A 21741-nucleotide genomic window follows, 5' to 3' on the forward strand; every position below is an offset into this window, starting at 1 on the left:
TGGAGGTGCCCACCCGATGAACCCTGCGAAGTGCCCCACCCAGTTCAGCCCATTCCAGACCGCTGCCATGCTGAGCCCTGAAACCCTGACTAGACCCAAAACAGTGTTTCTATCTATCCTTTTATGGAATGCCCCTCAGGGTTATTGTCATTACTTTATGTTGCCACCAGATGGCAGCCTCTGCAAAGACATGGATGACATCTGTTAAAAAAATCTGATATTTGCTGGTCATTTTTGTTTTTTAAATAGTTTATAAATAGACTATTACCTATGAACTTACCATTAACCATAATACACTTGCAGTTGGAGATCTGGGCTCAGTTCAGTTTGGTGCTCTCACACCCTTAACTGGTTCTTACTTTAACAGGGAGAATTATAGTCTCTCTAGTTGCCTGGCGATCCTGAGGGTGTGGTCACAGAGTTGTTTTTTTCAGCTCTAGTACAAGACTGTTACAAGACTGGCACGTGAACCAGCCTTTAGTGGACTTTACTCCACACAAAACCAGCACACGATTTGGCACAATAAGTCTCTGACATGGTAGGTTGCTCTTTGCATGAGGATTGAGGTCCCTGAAGCAGGATTACAGTCAAGGGACCTTCTGTTGATACTGTCAAAACCTTGAGACTCCCTGATCCGTCACCCAAAACGGGAGGCCCTGACAGATACTATCCCTGCTTGGAAACCTGTCGCACAAATAACAATGCATTTCTTGAACATGCAGTCAATGTGAAAAAAGCACAAAATGGTCTTTGATAAATCCAAGTGTCAGACATTATTTTTATTGTTATTATTAGCATTGGAGCAAATATAGATTTTTCATCTTTCGAATATTCTTTCACATTGTAAAAGAATGTTCTGATATTCTTTTATTTTGAATTAGCTGGTAAACAAAAGTTTATTTCACATTTTAAGCACAGTTTGTTTGAGTATTCAGATAATGGTCCTAGACCTCAGGTATACATTGCCTTGGATATTCTTACTCAGTCATGACAAGAGCTTAAGAAAAACAAGTTTATTGCAGTTTATTTTGTAACATTGCATCTGGTGAAAATGTATCTCTGGGGAAAAAAAATCCAACTGTCAAAAAAAGCTGGAAATAGAGCAAAGTCTACAACTGGTGAATGCAGCACGCTGCCAGACTGGCTGGCTGTACCGGCAGCATATTAGAACTCCCAGCAAGATTAACTGTACTGTGAGCTGGTAAAAGGCAATTGATGGTCAGCTCTGTAACCTCCAGCCAATGGGATCTTTTTTCCAGTAGGGCCCAATTCCAGCACTGTAAACTGAGAAGCTTCTCTGGGCCTTTTCTACAAACCTAATAGGACTTCAGGCACAGGGCTACTTGTAAAGTTAGGTTTTCCTTTTTGTCCACCCAGCTGCACTTGGACTTTGTAGCTACTTTATTGATTTATTTACACTTGAGATGTTCCAGCTAAATTAGGCGATAGATAGCAGTTAAGTGTTCTTCCATATGTGAGCTCACTCGTGCTACGTGACACTCAAGCCTACTGCAGTATTTCAACACAAGATTAATGGGTGTATGCTCTGCTGCGGAAGAACACCACAAGACATCTGGAGTTCATCCAGAGAAAATGTTTTTTGGGGTAAAAATATGGAGCGGAGATGAAATAAAAAAGCAGAGTATCTAAAGGGCCAGGATCTATGTGGATATGAAGACATGGCCCAGCTTCACATTATCACTCAGCTCCTATTTCAATTCTGGTAACTTAAAAAGTAAAAGCTCCAACAATAACTTCTCTTACTCTTTTATAAATGGCTCCATGTTCTGCTGCTCCAATACTGAGCTACCATTGACCTGTTTTAAAGTTTTTATACAATGCCATCTGTAAGCCCCATCCTCGCCACATTTTTGTAGACAGGGCTACCAGTTGAAAGGTCACACTGTCACATGCTTTGAATGAGTCTATTCAGTCCCAGGAAATGTAAAAATGCAATTAAAAGGATATTCAAAGCAACTTACTCTTGATTTTAGCCACTCATTGCTACTATGAACTTATGGTTATTGTTAACAACTACTGACTCAGCCTGGAGGCCATTGTTTATTTTGGTCAGAAGGTTGACAGCAGTGCTGCTCACCTGTGGCTGTTCCGCTGCATTCCAAACCTAGGCCTTGTTCATACCTGACCTATATAGTTACTCAGTTGAACACATAGGTGCCATTAAATGGTTAACCGGGACTTCGTTCCAATCAATTTTTACTTGAAAAAAAATATATAAGCCCAAAGTAATGGCACTGTAGGACCAGAGTTGCCCGTACATACTGAACTACAAAAATAATAAAGTTTAAAAATAAATCCAATAAATATTACAAATGAGGGAAATGGCAAAATGTACAGCCTGTAAGAATGCAAAACTATATATGTATAGTGGTTGTAAAATGGGAATTGTTATGTAGTGGGTGTTTTTAAAAAATAGTGTCAAATGTTTCTTATAATAAAAGAATATGCTAAAAATATCCTGAAAATAGTATTTTTGCAGCACAAAATTGAAATATGTTCAAACTACACAAAATAAAAAGATAAGGCAAATAAATGGAAACATGAATATCATTTACAGAAAAAAAAAATAACTAAATAGGAATCATATTGAAATATATTCACATTGTCCCCCTTTTGATTTAAAAAAATAAATAAATAAATGGAAGATAAGAACACAGAGGCAAGTGCTTGAACTGCTGGGCAATGGATTTGCATAAAGCAACATTTTAAGTTCACGTGTTGCACCAGGAAGCCTGTTTGCTCTCTGGTGAATGGGAGGATGTGTTTAAACACTCAGCAACAGGAAGAGCCACAGGGCAGACGAGTACAATGTTTTCAACAGCATTCTCCATGAGACTGATCTGAACAGTGGGAGTTACAGTACAGACGCTTAAAAGGAGAAGGGTCTAGAAGATGGAGTTTTGCAAACCATGGCCAAAATTACAGTATTTACTATGAAAGCTGTTTCACCTTTAAATTGAGGTGTTTTTTTTGTTTCTTTTTTTAAAACAGCATAAAAGTCCTGTTTTAGCCCAACCACTACAAGAGACATTACCTGCTCCCTAAGACCTGTCATGAACTCATGAAGTAACCCCCTCCTCTCCCTTTCACCCCAGACCGTTAACAAGACACACATGTGCAAAAGTAGACATTTTATTGAACTGCTGCAATACATACACAGAAGGGCAGCCTTGGCTCATAAAAGGTTCCTGCTCTTGCAGCTTCTTTTCAAAAAATCTAATGGCCCAAATGAGAAATGGCTTAAATGTTTGGAGTGATGAAAATCACCATTAGCACTTATTTATATACTCTTTTTCTGAACTGACAGGACACTTCCAGGTTTTAGACTGCCTCCTAAATCCAGTTATCCAACTGCTTATTCCTTCACATTGCTACATCAAGGGTCACAGCTGTTTTCCAAAAATGTAGAAGTGCTGGCATATACTGCAGCTTTCTCCATCAGGATCGCTGAAGGAAAGGGAATCAGAAACACTTGTGCTAATAATTAGCTAGATGAAGACTTCAAAAGCTGCTGTGGAAAACATGCCAACTTGGTGGCATACTGTACATCAGCTGAGAACACAAGACTGAATGCAGTATGCTGGCTGTGGTTAGAGACAATGTGAACAGTTAAGGGGACGACCAAAAAATAAGAATGGAATGAACCGAAGTCACAGCACCCCCTTTCTACAGCTCTGGCAAAAAGTTTAGTATCACCTACAATTTTAGGATTGGAGATATATATATATATATATATATACACACACACACACACACACACACACACACACACACACTATATGAACATAATGTAGATTATTTAATGTATCACGTAAATCCAATAAACTACAAATCATGTTAGATTTCAAAAGGTAACATTTTTTCAATTAAAGTATATGGAAAACATTCAGCAGGTTTCATTGGACACTTGGCCATAGCTGTAAGTAGGTTGCATGATATTAGAGTTTGTGAATAAACACATTTAAAATGTATTGCAAAAGGAAATGTACATTTCTACTTTAGGATGAAAAAATGTATATTAATAAAGTGGATTTGCTAGAGGAACACTGCAACTTTGAAAAAGCAAAATGGTTCAATTTCTTGCCGATTGCTTTTAGTTTCCATCAGAGATTTAATGAACTGGACTGGTTTAGTTTTAGGCATAGGTTTAGTGCTCACAAGAAAGGATTCTCATTTGAGAATAAAAATAACACAATAAGCCTGGCATGATGTGGGGTTTGCCGCCACCATGCAATACCACATTGCACTTGCCAGAATCACAGTGAATTCAAGCTTTTAAGACACACACTGAACTAAACCGGGCAGTTAAAGATATGTGCCCCCTTTTAATGCCAGAGGCACTGTGCTGGTTTTACCCTGTCCATTTTCCTAACAAAAAAAAAAAAAAAAAAAAAAAAAATACATAAAAAAACAACCTTGAAATGCTTCTTACACAAAACAAACAAAAAAAAATGCAAGTTACGGGCATTTAATGTCCAGAACTCCAGGTAATACTATATATAATTACAATATATTAAAATTGTGGAAGGCTTAAATAAATCATATATTATTTGAGATTCTGCCAGTCACAGGCAAGGGGATAACATTTGCTATTTTTAAAAGGCCAGGCAAACATTGTTCAATCACGTTTGTTCTGGAAACAGCCTTTAATAGAAGGAGACTGGGCTACTGAGATGTTGCACCTTAACTGGTTGCAATTGGAATATAACCCATTGTACAAATGACTGAACTGAAGAGCTGCTTACTAATGCAGCACATCCAAGAAGGTAGAGAACTAAATACAAGGCTATTTTTGTGCAAGACAGAACCAATTCATTATCTTTGCTGAACAATTTTGACTGGCCTTTAGTGCAGATGAACATTTGATTGAAAATAAAAAAAAACAACAATGCACTCTCCAGCACCAGTGTTTTGCTCAACACAGTAAACCAGAAAACAAACAAAAAAAAACTACTTGTAAAAAGGCAACAATTCCATTTTTTTCCTTCTAAATAAATACCTAAACTAGTTGCTATTATTTCAATAGCACAGAAGCCAAGGCCAGAACAAGTACACAAAACCACGAGTAGTCTACTGCAGAGACTAAACGAGGCTGTGTGAAGTTCAGTTACCTCAGGTCTGTCTTCCATAGTATCCAAGTTACAGTGTGACATTCCATTGTGCTTGGATTACAACATCCCCTATCAAATGAGTTGCATATTTAAAGCTACACATTTTCAGCATTAAAATATTCTGGTTCAAGAAGTGACTGACACCACTATCCACATAATAAAATTATGAGCAACCACTCCAAAAAGTAGCGTGTCAGCAAATCATCTAAATGCTTCTCCATTTGCTGCAAAATGTGCAAGTACCTTGTGCAAGCCTCTGTTTATTTTAAGGTTACAGACTCCAATCAGAAAGATGCATTTGTGGTGAAATAAACAGATATCTAGCTCAGTTCATTTCTATTTGCACCGTCTGGTATACATTTGTCACAAACGCAGCCCGGTATTTATATCAAATCTTCATGCCCATTTGATTTCCACATAAATATCAAACTTGAAACTGGGTAGATTTTCTGGGTTACTGGTTCATACACAAAAACCCCTTGCTAACACTGGAGAGTAAACAGTTTTTCTAGATATACCAAAAGCAATTTGGCAAACATTCTAACATTCAGTTTTATAAACACAATGCTTCCCTTTTCAATAGGCAGCACTTTGAAAAGAAACAAAACAAAAAAGGACAATTAATAAATCTTAAGGTTCATCCACCCCAAGAACAGTGTTCCCATATAAACTTACTGTGATGGTTAAAAATCAAAAGAAAAAAAAAACAACAACTTTGTTATAGTACAGAAAAGATAGAACTGAAACTCAAAGTTTGTGCTATTCGATGATCACAGTATATTTTAAATACATCTGCTCTACAAATCCTGGTGATCAGGAGGAACACATTTGTTGAATACACAGTTCATGTAGGCGACGGCTTCTTTGCATAGAATTTCTCTTCTCAAAAATATATAGCAGTATACAAATGTCTCCTACGTGATTTCACACTTTTTTTTTTTTTTTTTTACTCCAAACTACAGATCTTTAAATCAACTTTCTTTTTCCTTTCCACAACAGGAAGTTACAAGTTTACAGGAAAATACCAACGACGACACTCTGTTTATCCTGAGTGTTTGGGCCTACTATGAGCAGCAGCTTTTTTATTTTATTTTAAATCCTGTTTTTACTTTTCTTTCCCCCATGCATGCATACAAGCACACCTCCTTGCACACACACACACCATCCCCCATACTTGGTAGGCCACCATGTGCTCCCCATTAGTCCAACAGACTGGGAAGCAGTGTAGATATTGGTTTTACTACAGAGTGTATATAAGCAAACATCTTAAGGCAACGTTTGCAATGAAGGGTTGACGTAGCATAATAAAAGGTTACTTTTGAGAAGTATAGGCTGTTTAGTGCCATATTACACAAATCGTCTACACCCTCCAGAACAAACTTCTAACACTTACTTTTTTAGTTTATCATTTTTGTGCAAATTGCTTCTGAAACCTCCTACCACTTAAGGCAAAGGGTTTGCATTAATAAGATCAAAGACAGACAGGTATAACAGACCTTTGTTTATCCAACCCCCTTTTCATTAGTGCCCCCCCCCCCACCACCGTTTTTGCCACATTAATAGTTTCTGCACACAATTCTCGCAACCATTGGATCCCCAATGTGGAGATACAGCTATTTTGCACAAACAAGTCTACTTTGAGAAAACCGGGATAAAAGGGAATTTGGGAGGGAGGAGAGCAGCTTTCAATTACTCAGGAATCCCAAAAAGAAAATGAAAACATTAAACAACTAAAAACATTAAAGCATTAATAAGGAAAATAAATTTACCTCAAGTCACCTGTTCCTGAAACTTTTGTATTCTTTAAAACAGAGTTTCAGTAATACCAATTCTAGAGTAACTTTGGAATTTCTTTTTAAATAAATAAGCGTTGTTTATTCACATCATCGTCCGGAGAAAGCAGGGGCTCCACAGAGCAGCCCCAGCGCTCTTAGTGTCACGGCTGTGCCCTCTGTTGGTCGAACTCTGCTATTAGTCTCTTAATGTGAGCCAGCTTGTTGTGGAGATACTCACACCTGCATTTCTCTTCATGGTAGTTGGGACAACTCTAAGGAAATTGAAAAGAGAGAAATAAATAGTTTTCCTCCCATAGTTCAGTTCTTATAAATGCTAATCCAGTACAGAGTGGAAGTTAGTTAAGCAGACCGCCATCTATTATCCAGACCACTACCTGGTCTCAACAAAACAAAGTACTTAACAAAATCAATAATTCTCCAGAATAATCACTTGCAACACATCCTAGTTACTTTCAGGATGTGGTTAATTTATCTACAAAATCAACTAAACCACAGAAGTTTAAAAAACAGATAAATGCTGACACAACAGATGATAAAAGCAGCATTAAGCACATTTTAATTACACTTAAGACATTTTCTTTGTGCGTGTAATAGTTGTTGTATTGCCAGCACTGCAGTTTTCTATATTTTGCCACAAATGCATATAAATATGGAGCACTATGCACTATATTCACAGAGCAAACAGACAAGTGTCAAATGAATGCCAATCTGTCCACTTAATACAGGATGAACACTGTTGTGCCTGTGTGAAACAACTAGCAGCTTGTGGTAAATGTACTACTCATCTAACAAAAAAGCTAAAAACACACAAACCATTTTCATTTTCTTATATTCTTGTAATACTTCTTCATGGATAATCTGAGAATGAAAAACACAATGTTACTTGACTAGAGGAGAATGATTAAAATGTACATCATAACTACTTGGTTCAATGGTATGCACAATGTAACTGTGCAATAAGATTTAACATCAGTGTAGAAGTCACTAATCCGATATAAAAATGTAGATACACCATGCAGGCACTTTCCCTAGCTGTTTGACAAATGGATCAGAGGTTTCACATGACAGTAACACAGGCTCTGTGATTCCTATCAGGTAAAGAATATTTAGAAGCGATTAATTCAGTCAGGCTCCAGGAAGACTATCCAGTGACGTCAAGTCAGTACCTGATGCTCCTTGGTGCCGGGGGGTACTCGTTTGCGCTCAGCATCAAGCTGTGCAAACCGTCGGGTGATGCTTTCCACTCTGCCATGCAGATTCCTGTACTCTTCATACTCTGCGTTGAAGTCGTCTTTGTACGTTTGACGTTGGCCAAGGGAGACAATTGCAGTGTACTTCCTGTTTAAAAAGAAAAAAACAGGAGTGAGATTTTTATTTTTTTATATATATATATATATATATATATATATATATATATATATATATATATATATATACACACATACACACACACACATACACACGTGTATGTGTATATATATATATATATATACACGCACGCTATATATATATATACCATATATATATATATATATATATATATATATATATATATATATATATATATATATATATATATATATATATATATATATATATATATATATATATATATATATACACACACACACACACACACACACACACACTGTGCCTTGCACAAGTATTCAAACCCCTGACCAATTCTCTCATACAAATGGTACACTGAAATTTCATTCTGTTTGATATTTTATTTTAAAACACCAACTCAGAATCAATTATTGTAAGGTGTCATTGGTTTTATATTGGGAAATACTTAAGAAAAATAAAAAACTGAAATATCTTGCTTGCATAAATATTCAACTCCTGTGCTGTGGAAGCTCCCAGTTTGCACCGATGAAAAGAAGTTGCCCTAACGAGGACACAATTACCTTACCATTGGCCTCCACCTGTGAACCATTAAAGTTGCTGTCACATTTTCTGGATAAAAACCCCACTGTTGAAGGGTCATTGGTAAGGCTGTGAATCTGAAGGAAAATTCAAATCAAAGAGCATTCTACAGAAGTTAGAGATAAAGTAATACAAATGCATAGATTAGGGAAAGGGTACAAAATAATATCCAAGTGTTTGCATATCCCAGTAAGCACAGTTGGATCAATACGAAGTGGAAGCTGCATCACACCACCCAGGCACTGCCAAGAAAAGGCCGTCCCTCAAAACTCAGCGCTCAAACAAGAAGGAGACTTGTGAGAGAAGCCACAGAGAGGCCAACAATCACTTTGAAGGAGCTACAGAGTTCAGTGGCTGGGAGTGGATTAATTGTGCACCAGTCAACCATATCAAGAGCTCTGCATAACACTGGTCTGTATGGGAGGGTGGCAAGAAAGAAGCCGTTACTCAAAAAGTACCATCTGAAAGCATGTCTGGAGTTTGTCAGAAAGCATGAGAGTGACCCAGCTGCGATATGGGAAAAGGTTTTGTGGTTAGATGAGACCAAGATAGAGGTTTTTGGCCAAAACTCAAAGCGCTATGTGTGGTGCAAACCTAACACTGCCCATGCCTCAAGACACACCATCCCTACAGTGAAGTATGGTGGTGGCAGCATCATGCTGTGGGGATGCTTCTCATCAGCAGGGACTGGGCATCTTGTTACAATTGAAGGAAGAATGGATGGAGCAAAACATAGGAAAATACTGCAAGAGAATCTGCTTCAGTCTGCTAAAAAACTGAAGCTTGGGAGGAAATTCACCCTTCAGCAGGACAATGATACCAAGCACAAGGCCAAAGCAACATTGGAGTGGCTCAAGAACAAAAAGGTGAATGTCCTACAGTGGCCCAGTCAAAGTCCTAATCACAATCCCATTGAGAATCTGTGGCACTATTTGAAAATTGCGGTCCACAAGCGTTGTCCAACCAACCCGAACAACCTGGACCAAATCTGCCAAGAAGAATGGGCCAAATCACTCCGACACTGTGTGCAAAGCTAGTACATACTTACCCCAAAAGACTTAAAGCTGTTATTGCAGCGAAAGGTGGCTCTACCAAATATTAATGTGTGGGGGTTGAATACTTATGCAAGCAAGATATTTCAGCTTTTTATTTCTTAAAAACATTTCCCAACATAAAACTAATGTCACCTTACAATAATTGATTTTGAGTTTCAGTGTTTTAAAATAAAATATCGAACAGAACGAAATTTCAATGTACCATTTGTAATTCAGTAATATGAGAGAATTACTAATTCAAGCATTCAAAATTCTAAAAGGTATTGACAATGTCGACCTGAAAAAAGAAACAAGGACCAGGTGTCACAAATCGAGATTAGACAAAGGGGCATTCAGAACAGAAAATAGGAGGCACTTTACACAGAGAATTGTGAGGGTCTGGAATCAACTCCCCAGTAATGTTGTTGAAGCTGGCACCCTGGGATCCTTCAAGAAGCTACTTGATGAGATTCTGGGATCAATAAGCTACTAACAACCAAACGAGCAAGATGGGCCGAATGGCTTCCTCTCGTTTGTAAACTTTATGTTCTTAATTGGTCAGGGGTCTGAATACTTTTGCAAGGCACTGAGTGTGTGTGTGTGTGTTTTTATATATATATATATATATATATATATATATATATATATATATATATATATATATATATATATATATATACACATACATATATAGTGTGTGTGTAAGTGGTTCTCAAAAGTATTCACCCCCCCTTTTCCACATTTTATTGTGTTACAACATGGAATCAAAATGTATTTAATTAGGAGTTTTTGCCACTGATCAACACAAAAAGTCCATAATGTCAGTGAAAAATAAAATCTACACAGTGTCTCCCAGCTCAGCCATGGAAGACTATAACTCCTTTAGAGTTGCCATAGGCCTCTTGGTGGTCTCCCTGGCTAGTGCCCTTCTCACCCGGATACTCAGTTTTTGAGGACTGCCTGTTCTAGACAGATTCACAGTTGTGACACATTCTCTCCATTTCTTAATAATGGACTTTACTATGCTCCGGGGGATGTTCAATGCCTTGGAAATTCTCTTAAATCCTACCCGATTGGTTCTTTTGAAGAACCTTATTCCGGATTTGCTTTGAATGTTCCTTAGTCTTCATGATGCATTTTTTGTTGGGAAATGTACTAACCAGCTGTGGGACCTCCCAGAGACAGGTGTACATAACCTTAAATCATGTGAAACACCTTAATTGCACACAGGTGGTCTCCATTCAACTAATTGTGTGACTTCTAAAGACAACTGGTTGCACCAGAGCTTATTTAGGTGTGTCATAGCAAGTGGTGAATACTTATGCAATCAATTATTTTCTGCTTTATATTTGTAATTAATTTAGAACAATCTGTAGATTTTATTTCACTTTCACATTATGGACTATTTTTGCCTGTCAACCACAGGAATTAGGCTAGCATTGCAGAACACACTAGCTATCTACATTTCTGGTGCAAGTTACAAACATGTTTGTGGTTACATCACGAGGCACAGCAGTCCTCTGTTGCACCGACCAAAGCACACTCCACCCCAATCCACAATGCACTTCCTGCTCTTCAGTATAGCTGTACCTGGAATTAGCAGAATACTGTACCATTCGAGGCTTATTTCATACATAACCCAGGTGCCAAGAATGAACTACAATACTGATGCCAGTTTCACCAGGACCTCCATCCACAGCATGTAGAAAAGCATGCCACAAGTGTATATACTAAATCTAATTTAGAATTGTTCTCAAAATAAACTCCAAGATCAGATTTACAGCAATGCCAAAGTAGGTTACCATGATTTAGATTGATAACCTGAAACCCGAGTAATATCTTCAATACAATTAGCAGCATGTCCTCAATGTTGCTATGCTATACGTCTCACACTTTAAGAACTTGGATGACGAATGAAATGACAGTTTGTGTTTCTTGCTAGCGATTCAAAGATCTCACTGTTTCTGAAGCGCTTTTAAAAGCAGGTTAAAAATGACGATGCCTACAGTAGTAGTCCTTTCTTTACTTACATCAAGTAATCAGGAGATTTGGTGCTTGATGAGAGCTCAGTCGAGTCTGTGCAAGTCTCTCTCTTTTCTGTAAAAGAAGAAAAGGTCTATTACAGTAAACCCAAAGTAACACAAAAACTCATTCAAACCGATTAGAAGGTCACAACATATACATAACTCTCAATTGAAATTGTGACCGAATAGCTCACTACAAAAATGATTCCAAACTCAAAACAGCCATTCTCAATCAGCAGCCCAGTATGCTCCGTTGTTGGTGATCCACAACATCCTGAGAGCACAGGCAGCACTGGAATGTCACTGGCAAATGTGTCCAATGTGGAGTAATGCAAATTTCCTAACACCAAAAACTGAACACACTTAAGAGCAATCTTTTTTTTCAATCTGTGCTGTCCGTTAGTTTACAAAGTATAAGTAAACATATTCAAGAAAAAGGTAGTCAAAACTTAAGCTTTTAAAAGGGTGCACTACAGTAAATAACATGTTCATAAATTGTTATGATACTGTAAATATTTAGGTTGAATAGCAGCTAACCAAGTTTAATTGGATAAAAAGGAGCACTCTGGTATTTTAATATGTTGAATGACATGATTCATGAATCTCTCCACTGATGCCAGAAAAGACTTTGGGGACTGGCTGCAATTCCATCTCATATTCAAAAGCTGTAGAAACTTTCCGGCTACGTTCCATGCTGATGCTATCCAGCACAGATATTTACAGTCAGCCTAAAAAGAAAATCTTGTTTGAAGTTAAATAGTTTTTCTGCTGCACATTAACTGTGCTTGCTCTAGTGAAATGAAGCATCCTGATCCTCCTTCATAACATGGTCAATTAGCTCATATTAGGGGAGACATTTCTATGACGTACAAGATCTTTTAGAAAATACTCATTTTTAATACAATGCATCCTTGTAGTGCATTTTCATTCCAAATGCATCTAAAGGTTTAGAAATATTAAAAAAAAACAAAAAAAAAAACTAAGTGTGTCAAAAGACATTGAGGAAGACTTCCAGTCAAAAACGTTCAATGTATTTCATTTTCTTTCAGTATTTTTAAAGCTCTGGACTACTGAAGCTATAGTCAGCCCCCGTTGTACATGCATTTCACAGCCAGTTGAAGGACATTTAACTGGATTGTTCATGTTAATGAATAATCTAATTGTTCTTAAAATAAACTTTTGGACAAACATTCAAGGCAAACTTAATGGATAAGTCTGAATCATTCATCTCCATTTGTATTGCAAAAATCGCAAATGACTGGCTTCATTCTTCAGTGTGGAACTTAGTATGTACTTTACGATAATGCTTTTTAAAAAGTACGCCATGTACTTTTCCAAATGCTGTGTACTCTACCAGAAGCACCTGTACAAACTTTCCAGTGAGCGAGTTCCCCCCCACACTAGATAACTGTATGAAGTACTTCAGCTACCAATGAGCTGAGAATCATTGTTTAATACACAAGCGCAATACTTTAATGGCTCATTTTTGATAAAATTTTGCACAGGGAGCCTCAGCCATCACCAACGTTGCGGTTCAGTTTACTGCAGGGTTTTAAAGTAAAAATCAGGAAAAAGCATGTGTACCTTCTCTATCTGAATTTGTGTTTTTCTCCATCTGTGGGGTGGTGTCCATTTCAGCCTCAACATGCTTTTTTGGGGGGTTTTCGTCAGTCCTCTCAATCTTATGCTTGTTCTCCCTGTCCCTGTCCCTGTCCTTGTGTTTCTTAGATTTCTTTTTGGACTTCTTGCTCTGCGGGGGGCTGTATTCTGTGCCTGGAGGCTGCTCTGAGCTCTTCGATACAAGTGGAAGAGGCAGAGCGCAGCTCGCCTTGAGAGTCAGAGAAGCAGATTTGTCCGGCTGGTTCTCGTAAGCGTTCCTGTTTTGACTGAAGCTGTCCACAGGGAGGTCCTGTGTCCCCACTCCCTCAGGTGTGCTGGGGGAGTTGGAATTGTGGGGGAGAGGTGGGCGGGACAAAGGGAGGTGAGAAGGGGGAGGGCAAGGTGGAGGGGTCGGACAGGAAGTTGATGAAGGTTTCTGTTCTCTGGGCGGAGACAAGTGGTCGTTCAGGGTCGGCTGGACGCGATTTGTAAGGTGGGAGATTCGTGATTTCTTCGGCATCAAAGGATCGATAAAGTCCCCTTCCAGGAGTCGTTTCTGAAGAAATAAAAGTGGACATTTCAGTTAGCATTTTACCATTGTGTATATTGATTTACATATATATATGAACAAACACTGGGTAATTGAACAGTTGTACAGTGTATCTAGTGTCAGTGTTGGAAGTTAAGTGCTTCTTCCTTGAACTGATATTGCATTAAGTACCATTTACTTAAATACAAACATAGCTCTTTAAAATACAATTTCTTGCAGAATCTTTTATTTTACACTGTTGCATCTTTTGTGCAGACAAGGATTACCAAAAGAAAATTCCTTTAGCACAAACAACCTACTGTGAAGACGACCCGATTTTGTGTTCAGAGGTCCATTGAATCATAAACAGTATGTACTTGAAGAAAACTTGTTTCAGCAAACAAAACCTAACTTGTATGAACTATTACGGTTCTGTAGATGTTTTCATTCATGTTCGAGGATACCAATGCAAAAACTGCATGTACGTCTGCCTGTTTATTATTCTGACTACCTGACAGGGTACTTCCTACCGCGAGCCTCCACCCCCACAGCAGCTAGTTCTGCCCAATGCACAGTTGTTGCTTCAGTTAGAGGGGTGGGGACAGATACAGCAACAGCAATTTGAAAATGTACAGTGAAAGAGATGAAGTGGCGGGGCTTGGTAAATAAGCATTTTAATGTACAGTTGACATTTGTTTGCACGTTATTAAAATAACTTCCCATGTCTAACATTAGTTCTTTCTGGCACATGAAATTACCTGAGAGAGAAGAGATGCAGAAACATTATCTTTGGGTGGACTTGAGGGAAGAGCTTCTGACAGTCCTGTGGAATTCAAGGGCATCCCTAATTTACTGTGGAGCAGAAAGGAAGGGGAACACAAACACAGAACCATAATTACGTTATGCAAAATGACCTGTGTAGTATGATCAATTCAGCATTGTATTCCTTTAATTGTCTATTGTTTTAAAGTACCGGGCAAGCACACGTTCTAGCTGCTGTTTGTCTTCTTCAGAATATCCAGGCCAGTCTTTCTGAATCTCTTTGTACACATATTCCTTCAGTGTGTACGAGTTATCCTTTGGGTTCAGATTAGCGACCTGCAAAAAAAAAAAAAAATGCAAAAAGGATTGGAAAAAAGGCTTCTTAAAGGACTGAGCTAAACCATTATTTGTTGTAAAATACTTGTTACAACACTAAAGAGGAGTTATATAAAAATTGATGGGCAGATTTTGCAAGCATCCTAAAGCTGTAGGCTAGAGTACATGCCTCATTTCTTTAGTTATATCACAAGATAGCACACTGCAGGTTTGTAAACATATGAAGTACAGTGCTATAATATGAAACGCTACTATTTGAGAGAATGCAGAGTCAGTAGTTCATGGCTTGCAGTGAAATTCTCATGCTTGCTAAATCAAAAAAAAAAAAAAAAAAACGCACAAACGCAATGTACCGACATATAGCAAGACATAAAAGGTTTGAGTACAGTAAATTCACCAACAGATTCATGTTCAGATATTGAACCTTTTTTTTCAGTTTTACAACAGAAGCAGCTTTACCTTGGCTGCTCTTTATAACTGAATGCAGTAGAAAAATCATGTTTTTGATGCAAACACAGTACTTGTGCAAAACCCCAAGCTTGAAGTTGCTTATTTCAGAAGCAGCTTATTTCGACATTTAAATAAAAAAAAAAATTGGAAAAAAAATGAATATCCCAAAATATCACATAGTAGGCCTATATTTAAAATCAGAAAGTAATTATTGAAACCACCTTCTGCTCAACTAAGTAATGGAACTAAAGCAATTCCTATTTTGTTTTATCCTTAAGTTTACATGAATGCAACCATATCTTACATTAAGCATCTGATATGCCATCAGTACGGCTGACCAGGTTATGTTTCATCGGTGCAAATTAAGTGGTACGAAATTATTTCTGTCTTCAGATGTTGACAGATTTTGGTAACTAACAAATCCCACCCCTATGAAAAGGCAGCGATTTAAAAAAAAAAATGTAATGTGTGCCACATTATTATTTAATCCATTGTATGACCTTCTAAAATAAGGTTACAACCACAACCAAGCTGTTTTGAAAATGAAAGCCAATTCCAGCACAGTACCACTACATTTAAAAAATTCATGCAACGTGTTACACTAACTGGTTTGTTCATAAATATGTAATTCTCCCACCCTGCCTTTTCACTGCATTTTTAAATGCTGTACACTAACAAATTAACTTAGTAATAACACAATAATGGCTATCAATCAACATAAAAAAAACCCCAAAAAACTGGCTTTGTTTTATTAAAACAGTGACATTAGTTACCCATCTGTGCAAGTATAGCTTGATGGTGCTCTATCTACCGACACACACAGCACAACCTCACTACAACAAACCTGCTGGGGTCTAAGCCTTTTGTTTGTTATATCGAGGGGTTCGTTGTAGCAAAAGGACAATCAAAAGGAACAATAAACTATTGGAATAAGTTAACGAGACGATACTGTGAACAAAAGAAACAATTACACGTACTTGTTCGTCTCATGTATGCAGTATTCTGCCTTTGATTTATCCTATTCACTAACAAATTAAAAACGCAGTTCAAAAAGAAGGGCTATAAGGGTTATAATGAAGGGCGTTATAGCGTGGGTATACATTACATATAACATTTGTTAAAGCACATGTTTCACTAGTTCAAATAGAAGTACGCAACACCTAGGTTTATTTAAATGTCAGGTCTCTGTCTAATAAGGCTCCATTAAAATTAGTGATTATATTCAGGATTACAACATTGATATTCTCTCTAACTGAAACTTGGCTTGGACCGAATGACAATGTTTCCCTGATTGAGGCTTCTCTACCTAACTATTCTTTTTTCCAGAAAGCTCGCTCTACTGGGCAGGGAGGTGGACTTGCTACTGTTTTCCGTAGTGAACTTAGAATCAAAACAGGAAATTGTTGAAGGTTATTCGTCTTTTGAAGTTTTAACTTTGACATTACAATAAGAACATGTAATGGACTGTTTTAATTAGTCAAACCTGCTATTTGACTAATTCAGATAAAACAGAGATTATGCTAGTGGGCTCACAATCAACTAAAAGAAAAAGTGGGATTACATGAGCTCGACCCTTGCAGTCTCTCCTCAAAACTCAAACAAAAAATTAGAGTTTGGGGGTCATCTATGATCCTGATCTCTCATTTGAGACTCATATTAGGGAATTTAAAGTATTTTTTTACCATTTGAGAAATAGCCAAACTTAAACCAATTTTTTCTGTATCCGATTCCCAGAGTCTAATGCATACCTTTGTTTCATCTAGATCTGATTATTGTAAATGCACTTTTTTCTGGTGTTACAAAACGTGTGGTATCCTGCTTGCAGCTTGTTCAGAATACCGCTGCTAGAATTCCGACTAAAACCAGGAAATGTGAACATATTACCCGTTTTGTCCTCTTTACACTGGCTCCCTGTGCAGTATAGAATTGATTAAGATTTTGCCGTTAACATCCAAGGCCTTGAATGGATTAGCACCTAGTTATTTGCAGAAGTTACTTATCCTCTATCTTCCAAACTGAACTCAGATAACATGATGCGGGGTTGCTGGTTATTCCTCGGGTCAACAAAAGCAACATGGGAGGCAGGGCTTTTTCTTGTTGAGCTCCTAAATTATGGAATGCTCTGCCTTCGTTTGTCAGGGAAGCTGGGACTGTTACAGTTTAAGTCAAGACTAAAAACACACTTTCATAAAAATGGCTCTTCGTAGGTTTTAATTTAACTCAAATGTGTGCGTACTGTTATTTAAAAGGTCTAATTGTGGCAGTTGCTATACAAATTTGTGTTTTTTTCTGCTATGTACTGTACAGTGCTTTGCAATACTTTTGAATAAAAAGCGCTATATAAATGCAATATAGTTAGCTATTTCCTCCCGTTTTGTTTTTTTCTTCGTAGGTCAGAATTGTAAAGTAATAATGATCTATTGTGTTCATTTTTTGTGTGGGTGAAACCAGGGTTAACATAACAAAACTGGAGCTGTCATTCACCATGACAGATTAAATTAACATTTTTTAGACACTGAATAAATTTAATATCCTGTTAGGTCATTGCCTGTTATCTTATAAAAACTGTAATGTTAACAGTTACTTAATTTTAACTTCTACAAAATAAAACTTCATACCTTGCAAATGTACTGACGTTGTTAATGTAAGCGTTTAAAAAAATGTAAAACTAACCGGCAATTCTGTACGTGTCCATTCATGGTTATCAAACTGCAGCGTTAGGTATCAGAAAAATGCTAATGCATAAAAAAAATAGCAAATTAAGTTTTGGGTACCAAAATGCTACCAAATATACATTAACTCTGAGCCCTGATTAAATACGCCTGTAAATGGCCACTTGACGTGCCATGGCATTTTTGATGTCCCAATTTAAAAAAAAAAAAAAAAAAAAAAAACTATAGGAAAAGTAGAAAATAAACTATTGCATAATGACAATGCTCGTCATGATCTATTTCAGACATAATCTACTAATATTTTCAGTTTTTGCATAATATCTGAGCTGAGACTGTCCTGAGCAAAGCTGTAAAAAGTGAAACACTAATAAATCTACTTAAATTGTTATAAAATCTATCTATGTTCCTGGCATAACTTTACACATTCATACTTTGTCCTATAAACACAGTTAATCTTAGCTACTTGTACATTTTACCAGTTTCCTAAGTTTTGTCCCTCAAACTCGTGTCCTCTGGTGTGACACAAGTTTTGTGTTTAAAAAACATGATTTTATTTGGACGTCTATTCTGGAATTGAGGACCCATTCGAACAGGAAGTCCAGAACACATTGGCAGAGCACATGCTGTGAGGAGAAGGTGAGATTGTCTTTGAAATATCTAAATAATTCAGGTTTTCTGATACCCTTCTGATTGTGTATCAACTTAATGTCCTTTGGAGCGACACCCTAAATATTATTATAATACAATTATCGGCTAATAAATTACATTATCAAAGAAAAAACCCTACAGAATACCTCCAATGTAATTGAATTGTGCAGCTGGCTATAATGAGGCCTTAAGTAAACAAAGAATCAGTAAATTCCTAAATACCAGAGGACACAGTTGTCTTCTTTTTGAGTCCGTATAATTATATTTGTAAAAAAATAGCTGCTTCTCATAATAATACTTAACATAGTTATATATTTATCACATTATGAACAGTTGATAGCTATTTCCACACTTTTTTTAAAGTGTGGAAATAGCTATCAACTGTTCATTGGGAAAAATAACTATATATAAAATAGCAATGATCATGTTTTCACTCATCTTATTACAGTAACATAAAAGTTTGAGTCAGACAACACATCATAATGACTGGAAATAGTGCAGAGAGAACTAGGAAGTACAGGGAGAAACTCAACACAGATCCTAATAGGAGGGAGGTGCTCCCGAGACAGAGATGCATGAAGTAAATGGACAATTCGTTTGAGTGACAACCAATTGTAATTTCTTATGTGCCAGAATAATTATAAAATACTATTCAGACAGAGAGTCATTCATTGTAGTTTATATTTAAAATCACAATTATGGGGTGCATTTTTCTGTTTTCTTCTGAAATTTTTTACAGATAAAGAAAAGCCGGCCATGGGTGAAATCCCTACATTTAACATGAAAAAATTCAGAAGGACAAAAGCAGAAATTAAGAAAGAGGGTGCAAAAGCAAGAAAAAGGCAAAAAGGAGGAGAGGGAACTACATGCTTTGCTGGATTTGACCCCACCATCTCTAGAAATCCCTGTACAGGATAGCGATTTAGATTTGCCCAAAGTGCCCGAAATTAATGAAACGGAAATTGGAGAGCCAGGTCCCCAAATTATGAATGAACCAAGAGCATCACCTCTTCTCTAACTCTGCTGATAGTGAGGATGAAGCGTATAAGTATGCCATGGGACGCTTTGTGATCGTCAAATATGATAAGCCATATGTCGGCCAGATAACCAAGATCCTTGATGAAGTAGAGGTGAATTGCATGGTACAGCTTGGGAAGAAAAATGCTTTGTCTGGCTGGAGAGACCAGGTTGTACATGCTACGTATTACACAATATTGTGAGCAAAATTTCAGAGCCAGAGCCATCCCGTTGCTCTGCCAAGCTTGCAAACTTTGACTGGATGCTACTCAATCAGATGTTATTATGAAGTGAGACCTCGTCATAATAATGAGGTCTTTTAGGACCTAGAGATAGAATGTGTATAGTTTTTATGCAAAAAAAATAAATAAAAAAATCTTATTTACCCGGTAATGATATTGAAAACATTTGAAGAAAATATCCTAGTTGTTTTTTTTTGTTTCAAAGTTGTATTCCAATGTATGACTGCTAAACTGTGAAAAAACCTTATGAACTGTCACCCTGATGAAGACTGTTACTGTAACTTAAACATAGGTTCTTAAACGTGTTTGTTAAATAAAATGTCCATTATTTCTGGAGTGCATTTGAGTTTGCGTCTTTCTTTTCTTTTGATTGAAGCTTTGCTCCATTGGGCAGCACATCTGTAGTGCTGTTCGGGTGTAGGCCTACATATTTTGTTGTCAAAACTGTCAAAAACCATAGTTCTCATTATATTTTGTCCTTTGGCATGACAATGTCCTTTGGTGCGACAGTCCAAAAGGGCCCAAAAATCATGTGTATTGCGTCATCTAGCTGTTTAACAAATATGTACATTTGAATATTATCCTAACATACTGATTATTTCATAGATGTATGAAAAGTCTGCCAAAAATTACAAGGCCTGTTTCTCTGATGAAAAAAGTACTTCTGTTTAAATATTTTACCCCCCTAAACAAGCTTATTTCACTAAATTGTAATTAAAAGCATAATTAATGTAGTAAAGGAACCAAATATAAAACTGAATCAACATTCCATCACTATTACATATTTATTTTAAATCAAAAAAGTGTGCAGTCACACCAGGGTATAAATTCATGGCAATGATGAACTAAAAGCTTTAAAAAAATAGGAATTTAATTAAATTGGAACAAATACATTTGCATGAGGTATTGACTATACCACTTTCTTCAATGTTTTATTACTGACACATTACAATTTACTTCAGTGAATATCTGAATAAAGCTGCAATGGAGTTCAAAAACAGAAGTGACAGTGACTGAAATCAATGTCCTTTTAGGCAGAGTGCAGCAAAATCGGAGGGCATCTTCATTGGGCAGCAATTCAAGTCAAATGCCCCTCCTCCAATTTCTTTGCCTGCAGTCTTCTTGTTGGTATATTATATTACATATTACTCGTATTGGGATTTTAAAAAGAAAGGGATGACACTGCAGTAGTTTCACTTGCAGTATGCAATTCAATATGCAAAGTGTTGTCTAAAACACCACAACCTTTTTTTTTTCCTGGGGTGGGTTGAGTGCCAATCCATGGGTAGAAGAGAGACAGACGCTTCTAGTCACTTCCATAAATCAAAGCAAATCTAGCTGGGTATAACCCAGGTTCAACTGTAGTACACTGTAGGTCTGAACGCTAACTGAAATGAATGAAACAGAGGTTGAGACAAAATAAACTTGTGGGAAACACTGAGGCAATGAACGGCTAAAAAGTGATTGTCGGTTGAACTAATTTTGGCAAACCACTAAAATGCAAATTACCCATTAGCAAGTTAAACATTTCAGGGAACAGTAACAGCATTGTTTTACATAAAGAACAGACA

General features: G+C 37.1%; 1 protein-coding gene across 1 annotated transcript in view; it reads right to left on the reverse strand.

Moving 5' to 3' along the window:
• Positions 1-3805: 3805 nt before the first annotated feature.
• The window catches only part of ell2 (elongation factor for RNA polymerase II 2), a 39752-nt gene continuing 21816 nt past the window's right edge, over positions 3806-21741 (reverse strand). The window contains exons 6-12 of the mRNA XM_041245549.1: positions 15017-15141; positions 14802-14895; positions 13500-14070; positions 11922-11988; positions 8095-8266; positions 7742-7786; positions 3806-7179 (exon numbers count right to left, since the gene is read on the reverse strand). Coding sequence (XP_041101483.1) covers positions 7069-7179; positions 7742-7786; positions 8095-8266; positions 11922-11988; positions 13500-14070; positions 14802-14895; positions 15017-15141 — 1185 coding nt within the window. The 3' untranslated portion in view covers positions 3806-7068. The remainder of the gene's footprint in view (positions 7180-7741; positions 7787-8094; positions 8267-11921; positions 11989-13499; positions 14071-14801; positions 14896-15016; positions 15142-21741) is intronic.

The sequence above is a fragment of the Polyodon spathula genome, chromosome 1, assembly GCF_017654505.1.
Source record: "Polyodon spathula isolate WHYD16114869_AA chromosome 1, ASM1765450v1, whole genome shotgun sequence".
Classification (NCBI taxonomy): Eukaryota; Metazoa; Chordata; class Actinopteri; order Acipenseriformes; family Polyodontidae; genus Polyodon; species Polyodon spathula.